General features: G+C 35.1%; 1 protein-coding gene across 4 annotated transcripts in view; it reads right to left on the bottom strand.

The window, feature by feature from the left end:
- The window catches only part of LOC150102490 (G patch domain-containing protein 2), a 193,287-nt gene that overhangs the window by 79,220 nt on the left and 96,118 nt on the right, over positions 1-17,949 (bottom strand). For all 4 annotated transcript variants that reach the window (XM_090399007.1, XM_090399006.1, XM_090399009.1 and 1 more), the window contains one exon: positions 16,252-16,296. In XM_090399007.1, the coding sequence (XP_090255133.1) occupies positions 16,252-16,296 (45 nt within the window). The remainder of the gene's footprint in view (positions 1-16,251; positions 16,297-17,949) is intronic.

The following is a 17,949-nucleotide window of genomic DNA, read 5'->3' as shown; positions in this document are numbered from 1 at the left end:
CAAAACTATAATGAAAAGATCTCTAGAAAAGCGGAAGGAGGCATTAAATTAGGTGGCCAAACAATCACTAACCTGCGATATGCAGATGACACAGTGATAATAGCAACAAGCGAACAGGAATTAAAATCCATCCTAAATCAATTAGAATGGGAAAGTCTAAGCCACAGTTTCTGAATAAATCAAGATAAAAACCAAAATAATGATTTTAAACAATGCAGAAGAGATAGATATAGAAGGAATTGAAATTGTCAACCATTTCAACTACCTTGGAGTGATAATAACAAAAAAAGGATGTAAAAAAGAGATAAGAAGAAGAATAGCACTAGCTAAGAAAATGACTGATTTAACCAAGATCTGGAAAGACAGGCACATCTCCAAAAAGACGAAAATTAAGCTTGTAAAAACCTTAGTTTTTTTCGATCTTTCTCTATGCTTCCGAGTCTTGGACTATGACAAAAGAAGAATTGAGGCATTCGAGCTCTGGTGGTGGAGAAGATTGCGAACAAACAAAAGTATCCTAGAAGAGCTGAATATCCACACAAGACTGATAAATATAATTGAAAAGAGAATACTGCAATATTTGGACACAAATGTAGAAGGGAAGGCAACTGCCTGGAAAAAGTAATCTCCAGGGTAAACCATGTGGGAAAAGAAAAAGAGGAAAAAACCCCCAAACAGGTGGATTGACCAAATATCAAGAATCACTGGACTTAAACTAGAACAAGCAATAAGAGAAGCACAGGAGAGAAAGAAATGGCAAAGCATCATCAGGAAGGTCACGAGTCCTCAGACATGAGGAGATCTGAGAGACAGACAGACATGCATACAGCATGAATATCAATCTGTGCAGTATTATATCTTTTCACTGCTGAAATCACAATATCCCAAAGTAAACGCCACTTATCTTTGACTGCAAGCATGCAGTACTGCAGCTCCTATTCTTCATTAAATACTCTATTCTCTCTTAAATGTTCTTTTCTTTGTATTTAGCATATTTGGAACATTAAATGTAATTTAATTTAATAAATTAAACGAATTAAACAAAAATTTCTACTTGTTCAGCTTGTTATAAAATGACAATGCATACAACAGTACAGGAACATAACACACATACAAAACTAAACTGCTTTTTCAAATGAAACTGACACTGCACCAAGCACTCATAGTGACCTATAGCAACAAATTAATATAATATGATAGTGCACTAGCCATTAAACAATGATGAAATGCCAACTATAGAATAATGGATAGATTGATAATAGCATTGCTTTTTTAACGGTCTGTTTGAGAATGTCTAATGTGGAAATGAAAGATACATAATTGACAAAATATGATAAATTTCCAAATGGAAAAAACCTCTTGTACAACTCTAGCTTTTTGCAATAAATCATCAACAAATCAAAGGGATTGCAGGTTCCTCATCAATTTATCAATTTATTTTTCTAGTGAAAATGTTTAATTCTGGTTTTTCATATTTCTTCTCTTCTTTTAACTTTCATATTATATTATTTCATTTTATTGTGAATTGTCTTGCTTCTTATGGTCTAGCAATTAATGGTTTTTAAAATATTTTCAGTGAAGCAAGTGAGTGCTGATATACATACATATATAATAAATTTCATTAAAATTCTTTCATATCTTCACAATACTCTGCTCTGATTTTGGACAATTATTCTATTCTAATTGATTGTAACCTATTCAGCAATATTGCTGAAGTAACAGCACCAAGAAACAAGCAAAAAAAGAGAGATTTAGAGCAGAAAGCTATGATTGTAATTTTAGTAATAACTTTCCATTTAGCAGCAAGTATGAAGCCATCTGGTGAGGTGGAGTCTAACAAGATCAAATAGATGGTGGGTTGTTGCTACAGGTCTAGTAGATCAGTTGCTAGTAATGATGAAATGCACCAGCAAATAAACTTATTTGGATACTAAATGATTAATCATTGTGGGTGACTTTAATCCAAATACTGATTTAACAGAAGGAACTTGATCAAAGAGTGTTGGATCTAATTATAGTGTCAGGGGGGGAGGTTCAGTTAAAGATATAATTGTGCTGCCTCCAGTTTAGTGACAGTGATCATGACTTGGGAAGCATCTAAATATATGGATGTTCCATTCAAAAAGGTTACATGCTGAACTATAAGGAAGGAAATTATGACCATCTGAGGAGTATACCAGGTTCTGTTCCAATGTATAAATTAGTACATGTGAAGGATATTGGCAATGCTTCATCATTTAAAAATACTTAAATGATGCAATATGGAAATATTCATATTGTCTCTAGAGTTCGAAGAATAAACATGGTAGGAGTGAAACAAATGTAAGCTTACTAAGAAAGAAATTCTTAAGAAAAGGATGATGTAGAGGAATACTATATTCATTAACGGTAATGTCAGCTTTGAAAATTATAAGGTCCAGCAGAATTATAAGTATTGAACAGAAAGCTAAGTGAGAAATCGACTCGGCAAGATAAACACAACCCCAAAGAATTCCATCATTACATTGAGGGAATGACTAAGAATAACTGATGAAGATGGTATGCAAGTGGCAGATGTGCAGAAGACACTGTTCAACTAACAAGTGTCCATTTTGCTAAACACTATCAACCTGGTATATGAAACATGGAGCTCAATGTTACCTTCACACTGAATGAAGATCCTCAGGTAGTATGAGGAGGAAGTATTAAAGCTGTTGCATAAACTGAATAAGAATTGGGCAATAGGGGCTAATTGCGATATCAGTGCAAATGCTAAAATGTTCAACTGAACTGGTTGTATAATTTGAGTCTCAGAACAAGGAAGATTCAACAGAAGTAAAAAGAATGTATGATAACCTAATTGCATATGGGTGGTGCAAAGACCGATATGTCGAACTATCGATCTATCAACATCTCTGAAGTGGTGGTGAAGATTTTGGAAAATTTACGTGCTTGCATACAGAAGTTGGTTGACAGAGAATTTATGCTTTGCAATGAATAGCATGGATTTACAACAGGAAGGTCACATTTCAATGGCTCGCAAAACGTGCTAGTTTGAGCATGGTTAGTAGTTGGAAGGGGTCCAATCGTTCGATGCTGTTGGCACACTTTCCCTCGATGAGTCTTTGGACTCCCTGGAGGTGTCACATAATAATAATATCTCCCTTTTTTCATCTGTCAATTACCATTTGTAACCAACAGGCCTTCAATCAATCCTTATGATGGAGGGGGGGGGGCATTCAACAGGCATGTCACAATTGTGATCACTTGCTTCTTGGCCCTTTCCACAACTTCATCTCCAAAGAATCCAATTACCTAGATCTGTGCCTGGTAGTCCAGAAGTCTTATTAGAGCATTATACAGAGGAATAATAACCACTCTGCTCAAGTATTCTTCAGCATCTAAGTAATCTGAAAACCTATTTTGGTCATCTTTGCAATATGTCCTATAAACTGAAAATGCTTGTCCTTAATTATCTCCAACTTCCTCAGCTTATCAATTTCCTTAAGTCTCCAGTTCCATCTATGCAGTATTCCTCCCAAAATGCATTGCCTTACACTTTGCCACATTAAACTGGCAACTTTTATATCCTGCTCATAATGCCAGTCTATTTAAGTCATCATGGACAGTTTCTATATCATCTTCATTATCCTCTTTCTAATTTTTGCATCACCAGTCTCTCCTCTTTAATCATTTCCTATATCACTGATGTACAAATTAAATAGCAGTGACCACCAGTCACCCACCTCCTGAATTCAGTTCACTCATATACTACTTTCTGATGCCTATCAGTCACCCTCTTATCCATATAACCAGCTTTGTATCCATCCCCATTTGCCCTCCAATTTATGTAGCAGAGTTCTGAGTTCCATGTATGTCCAAATGTCTTCACAAAGTCTAGCAGAATCATCATGAGGCCATTTCCAACTTTTCATAAAAACATGCCTCCCAAAGTGTCATACTGCTATCCATGAATTCCTGAATTCTTTGGATGTGGGTGGACAAGAATATGATACTTTTTCAATACCCTAAACGACCACTCCTCAGATACCAACTAGCCTAAAATTTTCCCACTCTGTCTTGGAGCTTCCTTTAACCAATAGAACTATTCAGCTCTCCACTCCCCTGGAACCTTTCCAGAGGCTGAGACTTAAAAATGAAATGGTGAGTTAGAGGAGCTGTCAATTTCTATGCACATTCTGGTAATATATGTGCCTGATCTCCCACAACTGTATTTGCATTAAGGTCCTGCAAATACTTCCCTTCTCATATGGTATAACACAACAGAATCAGCTGGAAGAATTAAAATAAATAAAAATCTTATTGATCACTAATGATTTAACCAAGCTGCCATCCAGAAAATTATCAACAAATATTATCCCCCAACTAGACTACAATCTGATGTAGAAAAGAGTTTCAATACCCTAACTTGCAAAAAATATCAGAACAAATATCTTTGTAAGTATAATCTACTCCAAGCTTAGAAACTTCTTGCTATCGTTCATCAAAGATACATTACCACTTTTACTTGTCTGATGTCTATCTGTTCATGTTAACTTTATTAATTTTGGACAGACAGGTCATTCTACTGAGATCAGAATTCAAGAACATTGGGACCACATCAAATTCTTAGAATCTGAAAGTCTGGCCTTGCTTACACTTCACTACACCACACATATACACAGTTCTTTGAAAGTCTGTTTCTTGAAACTGGTGAAACTTGACAATATCATCTATATCTTAATCACAATTAACTGTTCACAATTTTTTTCTTTTTTTTGTAATAATGAATATGTTATGTAACACTATATTTGAATTACAAAAGCTAACCATTGTTTCCCTCTGAATTCTAATGGTGCATTCTCCTGTCAACGCAGCTGCAACTGAGACATGAGCAAGTAAGCACATATATTACCCATGTTTCAAATACTGTCAACCAATCTTCTCTTCTTTTTCCCTAATGATGCTCCTGTAATGTAGGATAAAATATACTGGAACTACAGAATTACATGTGTACCATAGCAAAAATTAAATTTATTATACAGATATTTCGTCTTACATATCGTAAGACATCACCAGTGCAAACAATGAACAACAATAACGAATTTGAATAAAGAAACAGTAGAACATATGCAGGGCCGGATTTAGACTTGCTGAGGCCCTAAGCTATACAAAACCCAGAGGCCCCCTACTGTTTTAAATTACATCAGCTGGTCTCAGAAAAAATTTAAAATATATACACCTTTTTAATATATGAAAATATATTGTCTTTTAATTTTTATTAAAAAAATAAAGTATGCATTTACAAAATCACAGAAATAATTATATAATTAAAGGATTTTAAAAACGACAAATAAGGCTCAAAAAAATATATATATATATATATCTCAATCACTTTTACAATGCGCCAAAATTATTTTAATGTTATATTTTGTATATTTAAAATTATTTAGAAATTATCATCGTGATATGTCTGACTTCATTTGAGTGATTTTTCTACAAATACTTTTTTTATCAATTTTTATATTTTTTTGTTTTTTTTTTATTTGAGGCCCCGCAGATTGCGAGGATCTAAGCTGTAGCTTTTTTAGCTTATACGTAAATCTGGCACTGAACATATGCTTTAAACTGGAATTTCTAGGCCAAAAATTTCCATCGGACATAGTGGAATTATTCAAATTTTCAATTACATCTGGTTACTTTATGTGGAAAGATAAAATATACAACAAGTGGAAGGAAATGCAGTGGGCTCACCCCCTATCTCCTAACGTGCCCAATTTTTATCTTGAACACCTAGAAGAAAGCATCTTCTCTCTCTCTCTCTCTCAACCCAAAACCAACAATATGGCTGCAGTACATTGATGATATCTTTGCAGTCACACAGAACCAGAACTCTATTCCTTTCTTATATAAAAAAATCAACACCCTACATCTTTGTATTATGTTCACACTAGAAAAAGTGTCATTAAAAAGTATTTCCTTTCTAGATGTACACATCCTCTCTGGCAGGTTGGCAGCAAAACGACCCAGAGGAAGACCAAGATATAGGTGGATTGATACGGTACAAAGTGCCTTAGACGATAGAAATATAAGATCTAATAATGTTGGAGTCTTGACAAGTAACAGACTGATTTGGAGGAAAATTGTAGATAGGAAGTCAGTAATGATGTAATTTTTTCATGTAGTACTATCATATCCTGTACACCCCTTGAGGGTACATAGCAGGAATTTGATGATGATGATGTACACATCCAACAAACAAGTTGGACCATTTCCACTTCTGTCTGATGAAAAGCAACTTTTACAGGTCGTTTTACATCCACAATACATCAGATCACTATTCATCTCAAAAATATAGCACAATAAAATCCCTAGTATCTAGAGCACACAAGATTTGTGCTTCTGAAGAATCTCTAAAACAAGAACTGGAAAATATCAAATAAACAGTCTTACTAAATAATTATAATCCAAGAATAACTTGGGAAAATAATTAATGACTATCTTATACAGCAACCCATACAAGAAATCTACAGGACTCGTATACCATATATTAAAAACATCTCTGAGCGGGTGGCAAAAATTATGAAAAAATATGAATTTATCACTATCTATAAACCGATCAACTAAATTCATAACCTGCTACCTTCTCCAAAAGACAAACTTTCACCACTGATGCTGCCTGGCACATACAAAGTGCAATTGTCTTACTATGAACAAACAAAGATCTGTCAATAAATGCATCTCTGAACATCAGGACCACATCTGGCTTATCAAATCTCACAAATCTGGCTTGGCACAACATAGGATTAAAACACTAACCACAGATCCTATGGGAAAACACTAAGACGCTACATAGATCCATGTATAAACATGAATTTTTATACCAAGAAAGTGCTGAAGCCCTACTTCATCAAACCTAACCTTAAATGTAATGACTGCCTTACTTATAAATTTGTAATCTCTAGGTTTTTTTTTAACTATTCTGTTTTAATCTTATTTTCAGACCAACAGATTTAACCTATGAACACACAACTGTATACGTACAGAGGGATTCAAATTCCTTATTGTTATTCATTGTTTGCACTGATGATGTCTTATGTATACATAATACAAAATACCTATATAATAAATTTAATTTTTACTGTGGTACAAATGTAATTGTAGGTATGGATACTCCACAGATCTCATTATACAAGAAACAATATTCGAGTTAAATTCTATTTATCTGTACATGTGTCTGCCATTATAAAAATATTTCTACTACATGTTACTTGAAAACATCTAATCACTTGCATAAACAAACGAGAATAACATCTCCAATTCTGATATTCGGTTTAATTCTGCTTCCCTCTTTCATAATGATCCACTGAGATGACAAATAAGTGTTTGTGTGCATCTCCCTGGCTTAAACCTGATTTTACATAGAACTGCATAAACAATCTTCCTCCACCTACAGTTCTAATTGCTGGCTTACAATACTTATAGGGTAATTATAGGGTTTTGAACCGATTTACTTATCATATATGTTTTCCAGTAAAACAACATTTTAAATTCAGACCCATGTCATATTCTGAGGGAAAAAAAATAAAAAATAAAATAATAATATCCTATACTTTTTTCAAAAAAATTAATAACACAACTACTTGAGTTCTGCTGAAATAAACACTGAGGTTCCATTCTCTTGAACATAAGAGTTCAGATAACTAGTGAAAATGCAATGAGATCTTTTCCTCTCTGTAGAAAGAAGTTTCAGAAAATATAAACTATTAAATTCAAAATATTCTAAATAGCCGTACATTATAGTGAACTTCAAAAATTAAGAGAAACTTCCTGCAAATGTAGAATCTGTTTTATTTCTTATTTCAATTGCAAACCTTTTTGACCATGTGAAAATTAGGCTTTCTAGAAACATAAATTATAGAAGCCATATTTCTTAAGACCTTTTGATTCTTCTGATTTTGGAAATCTTCAATGTCAACTGTTTTTCAGGATTAATTAGCTGTTCACATTTGAAAGTAAAAGATACATTATCTTTGTTCAAAAGTAGCAGCTTTTCATATGTGATATTATTTTTATTCATAATTAAATAAGCACTAGTTTTTGATAAAATTTGTACAACACTAGAAACATAGCTGCGTTAGTGATTTTGCAGATGTCACTATAAATGTGGGGGGGGGGGGCTGAAAAGTTATGATAAGCACCTAGAACAAAAATGATATTACAGTAACTGACATAACCACAAGAAAGAAAAAGAACAAATTATTACAATCTGATGAAACAAAGGGATAAAGGGTTTTAAGATATGCTGTTTCTTGTGAATCAGTTGTTTTAATATCATTTTTGTTCTAGGTGAGAGAGGACTTGAAAGTATTGTTAAAGGTAGCGAAAGAAAAGAGTGACAGAGTTAAAATGGTGAGTCTGTTGCCGAAGTATGACAGAGAGGAGTTTAGAAGGAGGGCCAAAATCACAAATGACATTATGCGCAGGTTATGCAGACGGTGAGGTGTGGAATTCGTGGACGTGTGGAATGAGTTTGATGGGCGAAAGGACTTATACAAGATGGATGGCCTGCATTTGAATGGACTTGGTGTGCAGAGACAGGAAAAAGTGTTGCTGAATGAAGTGAAAATGGATGTGCAGAACCACGGAAACTAGAACTACCAAGGAGGGGGGGGAGAGTGGATATGCAAACTTCAGTGAGACAGTTGAGTGTAAAAATGTATATAATGTACCTGAGTCAGCACTAAGGACAAAAAACGGGAATGGAACATATAGAATAACGCATCAAGATAGGGGAGGGACAAAGGGATCACTGCATTTCATGTATACTAATGCCAGGAGTATTACGAACAAGGAAGAATTTTTGGCTTTGATTGGCTCTTCCTGGCCACAGGTTATTGGCATTAGTGAAACATGGCTGACGGAAGATGATATAGTTAGTGGGATAGAATGTGTAGGTTATAGTGTGTTTAGGAGGGACAGAGAGAATAAAATGGGGGGAGGGGTGTTATTGATGATAGCTGATGAACTGCAGCCAAGGAGAATTGAAGTTGTACTGCAGGATAGTGAAAGGAGCTCATTTGAGACTATTTGGTGTGAGATTGAGACTGGCCGAATAAAATATACAGTTGGGTGCTGCTATAGACCAGGTGATGGAATAGATGGTGGAGATAGTATGCATAAACAAATTGATGAAATGAGTGGAAGGAGGGTAATTATTATGGGGGATTTCAACTATGGTAACATTGATTGGAAGGAGGAGAGGACACGTGAGGAAGGAAATGGATTTTATTCAATTATTAAGGGATAACTATCTGCGACAGCATGTAATGGAAAATACTAGGGGTGTGAGAGTGCTTGACCTGGTAATAGCATCTCACAATTTGACTGTAATGAAATGACCATGTTGCCACCTATTGGTGAGGGTGATCATAAGGTCTTGACCTGGGAGGTGGCTAAAGGTGTGGAATTTTTGATTAAGACGGGGTGTATGTGGAATTACCGTGCTGGCAAGTTTGACAAGCTTAGGAGATTGCTTGGATCAGTGCCATGGCATGTATAACTGCAAGGGCTGGACGTTGATAGAGCATGGGAAGCGGTCAAGGAGCATTTACAGGAGGTTATGGCTGATTGTATACCTAGGGCCCGAATAGTAAAACAAGTAGGGGTTAAATGGATGAATAACACCATTAAGATTGAGCTGCAAAAAAAGAAACAACTGTGGAGGGAATTTAAAGAGAAAGGTGACCTGCAGGCACACGAATGGTATAAAGCGCAGGCCAGAAGGGTAACGAGTGTGTTAAAAAAAGCAAAAGCCGATTATGAAAGGAAACTAGCTATGCAAGCAAAAGAGAATCCCAAACAGTTCTTTCAATATGCTGCAAGCAAGAAAAAACTGTACATGGCAAAATAATTTTAAGGAGGTCACTGAACCAGTCGATATAGTGGAGTTACTGAGCGCGCACTTTGCAAAAGTACATCATCCAGGTAGTGACATTGAAAAAATGAAGGAACCATTAGTTTATATGGGAATTGTGATGAATGAAGTGGAGGTGAATAGTCTATTACAGAACCTTAATGTGAATACATCTGTGGGATTGGATGGTATACCGGCACGGGTCTTGCGTGAAGTGGCTAAGGAATTATCAGTGCCCTTGACCATGTTGTTTAATCCGAGTCTCGGGTCTGGTTTAGTCCTAAAGGCGTGGAAAGAGGGGAAAATAATTCCGTTGCATAAAGGAGGATCCAACACTACTGTTGCAAATTACTGACCGATCTGCATATCAGGAGTCGTTGTCAAGGTCTTGGAGAAAGTAGTCAAGGGAAAAATACAGGAATGGATTGATGAAAATGAGATACTGTACAGGGGACAGCATGGCTTTGTGAAGGGTAGATCATGCCTCAGTAACTTGCTCAAGTTTTATAACAAGGTGACGGCAGAACTGGATAAGGGAAATGGGTTTACAGTGACTGCTGGACCTGGCAAAGGCGTTTGACAGGATACCACATGGAATTCTAATCCGTAAACTACAACATATGGGAATGGATATAGGGTTGGTGAGATGGATAGGTGGGTGGTTGATGGAGAGATATCAAAGAGTAGTTTATTCAGGAGTAGAGTCCAAAAGACGGCCTGTGACTAGTGGTGTGCCGCAGGGTTCTGTTCTTGGACCACTGCTGTTTAATCTGTTTATTAACGATATAGGGAAGGATCTAAGTGGAACAGTTCATTTTTTCGCTGATGATGCAAAGTTGGGTAGGGCGATAGTGAATGCAGAAGATGTCAAAGTCTTGCAGGATGACTTAGATAGATTGGAGTTCTGGGCTAAGGAGAATGGATGTCAATTTAATGTGACAAAATGTAAGGTTATGCATTTTGGGGTGAAAAGATTAGCAGCAGTATACCACATTGGTGGAACTGTACTCCAAGAGATTGATGAGGCCAGGGACTTGGGAGTGTTGGTGGATAGGGAGATGAAGTTTAGGGGGCACATTGCAAAAGTAGCTAAATCAGCTCATCAACTCACTTGGTTGTTGAAAAATACCTTGACGAGCAGAGACAAGCAAGTTATTGTACCTCTGTACCGAGCCCTGATAAGCCCTTATCTCGACTACTGTGTCCAGATTTGGTCACCTCGGTTTCTTCTTGATGGGGAGGAGGTGGAGAGGATCCAGAGGCGAGTGACTAAGATGATAACGGGTCTATGGAATGAACCATATGAGAACAGGTTGAAGATTTGTGGGTTGCAGAAACTAGTTGATAGGCAGAAAAGGGGAGATATGATTGAGACATTCAAATTGCTAAAAGGATTCTATAGGATTAATTCAGAGGATATTTTTGAGATCAGGACTGGTGGTGGAAGAACTAGGGGACACCTATGGAAGCTGGGCAAGAGTGTGGTTAGCAGGGGTGTTAGAGCTGTGTTCTTTACTTTCAGAGTGGTAAATGAGTGGAATAAGCTGCCAGAGTCTGTTGTGGGTGCTATGACAGTGAGCGAGTTCAAGGCAAGGTATGATAGATACTGTGAGAATATTGTATAGTTGTGTGGACATGATGTTTAGGACCTCCCTCGATGAGTCTAAGGACTCCCTGGAGTAGCCCAAAATAATAATAATAACTTTTCAGACCTCCCCACTCTCGTATATTGCATATCTATGACAAGTCACTGAGACTATCATGCTAAACAGAAGTATGCACCATATATATTTCAAAAATAACTCAAACTATTCTTGAATCATTACTTATAATTTTAACCAAAACTGCATAAGTAAATGATACTTTTTTTTTTTTAGCAATTTATCTGATTCTTATATATTAAACTACAATATTATATATTGCAGTAATCTTTCTTACTTATCCCTCTTCACTCCACTGGGAGCACAGGGCATTGACCAGAGATTTCCAGCTGACAATTTTGTGCCGCTCGTCATCTGAATCTAGTTTTTTTTTTTTTTTTTCCCCAAATCTTTCCAACTCTTGCTCTGTTCCTCTCCACCAGCTCATCTTTAGTCTACTTCTCTTCCTCTTTTCTTGCAGATTCCACTCTAATGCTTGTTGGGCTTTATGTTTTTCAGGTTTTCTTAGGACAGATTCTGTCTATTTTCTTTGATTGATGCCATACATTGGTTTTTGTTTAGTTTTCTGCCATAATCCTTTGTTAGATATTTCTTCCAGCCATCTTATATGTAGAATTCTTCATAAACACATTTATTTACAAAGCTTTTCGGTTGTTTCATATTTGCTTTTGTTGTTGTCCATGTTTCTGATGCATAGAGTAAAACTGAATTAATATTTGTGTTAAATAATCTGATTTTATTTTTTAAATATATATCCTTTGATATATATTTAAAAAATATATGAACAGAGCCTGTGTAGCTCAGTGGATGTGGCGTTTGCATACCACCGCACTTGGCCGCACGAAGGAAGTCTTGGTTTCGAGTCTAGTCGGCGACTAGAGGAAATTTTTCTAAAGCCTTTTTTCGACCGGTTCCCGAGTTAGTCGATCTCTGGCACGGGCAAGCAGGTTTTTCCTCCCGGAAACTCGGGTTTTTTGTCCTGTAAACTCAAGAAAATCGACCGTAGAACCCACATTATTTCAGACATTAAATATATTGTGTTAGGGTTAGGCACCACGAGATGGCGGCACATTTGAGCCGTCTCTCTTCACTGTGTACCGCTTAATTAGTGATAGCCTTGGACCATCTGTCTCTGATTGGGTACCAGTGGAGATTGAACTGCCCACTCAGTCTCCAAAAGTTAGATAGGGCTAAATGGCCTCGCCTACTCCCGTATATACGGGAATAAAAAGGCGTTAGCTGATAGCTGATATCCTTTGATCTCCATATTTTCTCTAACACTTTAAAAATTCCCTGTGCTCTCTGCATCTTAGATTTTTTATCTCCTCTGCTCCTTCTCGTTAATTTATAATGATTTAAATCCTAGGTAATTAAAATTCTCCTCGGTTTCTAAAATTTTACTATCCAATACTATGATTTCTTTTGGTTTTTTATTTATTTTCATTTTATTTATGCTTAATCCAACAGTCAAATGCTTCTTCACTTAAGTTTTGTTTTTCCCTTCATATGTTGTGTACGTGCCAGTAAACATACATCATCTAGAAATCCATGTCATGCACCTGTTTTATTAAATTCCATTGTATTCCTTTTGTGCTTTTCATGACATTTCTCATAATCCAGTCTACAACAATAAGAAATATTACTGAGAAGATAATGTAGCAATAAGTTTTCCTAACTATGCTGATAATTTTACATGGTATGCCATAATACATTAATTTCTTTCCGTATAGGTTTTCTGTAAATGTTTTAAAAAGTTTTTTTGAAATCAACCAAATTGATATAAAGATTAGACTGTTATTCTATTGATTATTATTCTGAGTGTTGCTATTTGATTTGCAGATCATCTGTTGGCTCTGAATCCTGCTTGTGTTTCTTTTAGCTTTTTGTCTATTTCTTTCTAAGTATTATTTGTTAGCATTTTACTTGTACTTAATAATATTCCTGTCCAGTTACTGAATTCAGTTGGATTACTAATTGTAATCCAATATACCATTCATCTGACATTCTTCCTGTATCCATATTTAATTAAGAAATGGGTAGAGTATATTCATTGTATTCTATATCTGCTTTTAATAGTTCACTTCGTATACCATTTATACCAACTGCTTTTCCATTTTTACTTTAAGCATTTTTTTGTGTCTTCACTTTTTTTTTTTATGTCTATTTTTAGTATTTCTTCTTTTCTTTCTGATATTTGAATTTCTTTTTCAGGTTTTTCCCTATTCATTATCTCTTTGAAGTAATCTACCCATCTCTCTATTTTCTTTTTTATTATTGTTAATTTTATTTCATTGTTTGTCTTTAGTAACATCCCATCATCTTCTTTTCTTGCTTATCATTGTTCTTGTAATATATATTTTAGTACCACCTCTATTAGCTGCAGTTTCAGTGTCATTTAGTAGGTTTTCTATAAACTTTCTCTTATCTTTGCTTGCATTTTTTCTTAATTTCTATGTATTGCTTTATATTTCTCTTGTAATCCAATGTTCTTTTCTTGGATTATTTTTGTCTTTGATTCTTTCTTCAATTCTGAATTTTGTGTGAGATATCCATTCTTTCTATTAATCTCAGTAGAAATTAATTTAACTGGAAAGAAAAAATTAATGTGAGAGGAACCTAGTGGATGAAGTATTGAAGAAATATCATTAAATTCACACACAGCATAGTTTTTCCTTTATGAAGAATGATAGTTTTATTTTATTTTATTTTATTTCAGGAACTGTATAAGTTCTATTGTCATTTCATTATGTTTAGATATTGTTATGCAAACTTGCGGTTCATTACTGATGCAAGTTCTAAAAATTCTGAATGGTTTTTGATATTTGTCTAAGAATAAATATGTAAGATTACATAATTGTAAAAAATTTGAGAAGAAAAAAGACAAAAGCTTATGTGATAACTACCTTAATGATGTTAAATTTTTATCTTAGTATTGCAGGCATCTTCAGCACAATGGGGAATGAATGGAATACAATTAAAACACAAATAATAGAAGCATTTTAAAAAGAGCGATCATAGCTTATTAAGATGACAACTGGTCATTAAAATTCCTAATTAATTAGTAAATTGTTTGAGAGATGCAGTATCTCTCAAACAATCCCTGACCACTTTCCATGCACTACTCACATTCATTCATTGCAGCTTCTGATGTCATGGCATTGCTTGAAGCTGCCACCAAGTTTGTCATAATTGCCTCTTTCTTGATGACTGAGAATTGAGCAACCTCCCAGAACAAGAATGCATGGTCACTTACCTGAACGGAGATAGAGTTGATACTGTAATCATAGATTGATATGGTAATAGCATCAGAAGATCTAAGACTCTTGCCCCCAAGTTCCCTCCATCATGTGCTGTTTCAGGTAATTATCTCTTAGTAACTGTATAAATTCCATTTCCATCTTGCCCTGTACCTTTTCCTCTTTCCATTCTATATCCCTGTAGCTTGGCTTACACTCATTGTGCTAATTTGCTGATGCAGGACACCCACATCTTCCTGTAGAAGACAAGGTCTATAGCAGCAACCAAGAATATATTTTGTCCTATTAGCTTCTATCTCACAACAAACAGCATCAAATAAATCATGTCCCTCAGATTTGCAATCCTCCTTAAGTTCTATTTTTGTTGGTTAAAGTTCTTCAGATAAAATTAATAATATATCTCCTTCAGCCCTATTTCTTCTATCTTCTTTGAAAATATTATACCACTTACATTTCATCCCCATAACTGCATCATTCTCTGTAAACTAGGTCTCACTAATGTTGATAATTTTTGGGTAAGTTGAGCTGACCATTGCCAAAAACTCCTCTTTTTTTATTTCTGATACTTCTTGCATTTGTGTACATGCATTTCAACATCCTTTCGGATCCACAGCCGTCTTTGTATAACGTCAATACCAGCCCATTCAGATTTGAAACCTGGGAAACTGCAACCAGCTGTTCACAGTTATTTCTGCACTCACACTCATTTTCCCAGCAGTGGGCACATGCTTGATTTCATCCCTCATTATATTTCTAGTTTCCCTGATTTTGCACTTTCATCTTTCAGTGAACAACACTTTCTCCAAACACTGAACTTCAAAACCATTCAAACTTGTATATGCCTGCAGGCCATCAGGCATACACAAATCATTTCATCCATCAAATTCACTCCATACATCTATAAACTGCACAATATTCTCATCGACACATTAGCAATAATGGCCCTTCCTCTCAATTTTGTCCTATCATACAGAGGCAGCAGACTCAATTTTTTTACTTCCGTTTCGCTTCTTTCTACAACTCTTTCATATAATCTCTAATTGTATATTTCTCACCTTTTGAATAATTTGTGCCTGTCAAAACAATCAATCCTTTCACTTCTGCAAACTGACAGCTTCATTAACATCCTTGATCTTCACACCTGGGGGAAAACATGCTTTGGTCAATTTATCCCAGTTTCTTGCACTTTTATACTTTTCTAATCAACTTATTCTTTCCTTTTCATTTAGAACCACTGTAAAATTTTTTTCTAGTGTCCTTGTATTTTTCATATTTTCCTCATTTTTCTTTCTTTCTTGAATATTATTAATATTTATTGCATATTATATTAAAATGTGTCTTACAAAACTTTACATATTAAAAAAATTAAAAACTTAGCTACTCATGTTGTAAGAAAAAAGTACTCAAATTCATGCAAGCAGTGAAAGGGAAGTCTTACCACTTTGCCTAGTCTGCGTCTTCCAGCTCGAATTTCTCGTCCTGCCTTTAAAATTAAAACATTTTTTTGTAAAGGATATAAATAATATTGAAGTAATTTAAATGTAGTGCTAACTTTTATTAGAATGAGAACATATATAATTGTCATCTTTATAGCAATTACCCACAAAAACTGCTATATGGCATTCAGAAGAGTTGCTGAAATCAATACAACTAAAGGCAGCAGTACAAATTTCATTAAGTGGTCATGATTTCCCCACAATACCCCATGTTCATTTAATGGTAACAAACACTTGTCTCATTTCATTTTCATGGTAATGTTATTTTAAGAAAAGATAAGATGAACATAATAATATGAGCAACATAATAAATATTAAAAGAAAACAAAATGCATTAAGACACTTTCAAATTCTTCTTCCTTACTGCTTAAAAAGTTTCCCATTAAAGAAAGAACTGGCATTGCATTCCCAGATAGAGATGAATTCACAATGCTCTGAAGAAACTTCAAAGCATAACATTTTATATAGTTCATTATTAGCAAAACTACTATAATATCTCTTGTACAAATTCCACTGAGCATTCAGATTATTTTAAAAAAATAACAAATTGTAACTTATAAACATCTTTCAATTTTTTTCAACAAGTTTCAAGTCTTGTCTGACTTTCTCAAGCTATTCAGTCTGCATATGTTGTAAATGTTATCATGGTATACAATTATCTACATTCATAAGCAATCACCACTTTCATGATGAAGAATGACGAATTTTTTTAGTTCAAAAATATTTCATAGTTCAATAAAATTAAAAAAAATATTAGTGAAACTATTTACTTATCTAGTATCATCTATATACAAGGGACATCCAGAAAGTAAGTTCCGATGTGCTGTCAGAGAAACAAAAATATACTTACAAAAAAAAAAACTTTATTGGACATTAAAGTAGACATCTTTCACTGCTTTTCTACATAATTCCCACTATTGTTCAGGCACTTATCATAACGGGGCACCAAGAGTTGTATACCTTCGTCATAGATATTGTTATGCAAACTTGCTGTTCACTACTGATGCAAGTTCTAAAAATTCTGAATGGTTTTTGATATTTGTCTAAGAATAAATATGTAAGATTACATAACCAATGTTCTTTGACCTTGTCGTAATCTTGAAACTGCCAGCCACAAAGGAAAAATTTCAGATGTTTGAACAGGTGAAAGTAGCTTGGTGCAAGGTCAGGACTATATGGGGGATGATAAAATTTTTCCCAGCCAAAGGTGGCAAGAAGTTGTTGTGCTATGCTGGTCATGTGTGGGCAGGTGTTATCATGAATCAAAACAACGTCCCTGGTAAGCATGCCACGTCGTTTATTCTGGATCGCACGATGCAGTTTCTTAAGGGTTTTGGCAGTACATATTCGTGTTGATTGTGGAGCCTTGACCCAAGAAGTCTACCAGCAAAATTCCTTGTCTGTCCCAAAACACAGTGCACATGATTTTCCGAGTGGAAACTTCAATTTCATCTTGACTTGTGATGAGGTGTGCCTCCACTCCATGGACTATTGTTTGGATTCAGAGATTGCATGCTACACCCAAGTCTCATCCCCAGTAATGTCTGCTCAGGAAAGCATCGCCATCCTCATGGCAACGTGTCAAGAATTCCAATGCACTGCCCAGCTGATTCACTTTGTGTTGTTCTGTAAGCAACTTC

The sequence above is a fragment of the Typopeltis vanoorti genome, chromosome 10 (genome assembly GCF_054136105.1).
Source record: "Typopeltis vanoorti isolate ZY-2024b chromosome 10, IOZ_Tvanoo_1.0, whole genome shotgun sequence".
Lineage (NCBI taxonomy): Eukaryota > Metazoa > Arthropoda > Arachnida > Uropygi > Thelyphonidae > Typopeltis > Typopeltis vanoorti.
Note: the sequence above shows the minus strand (reverse complement) of the source record. Positions and strands in the feature narration are given on the sequence as shown.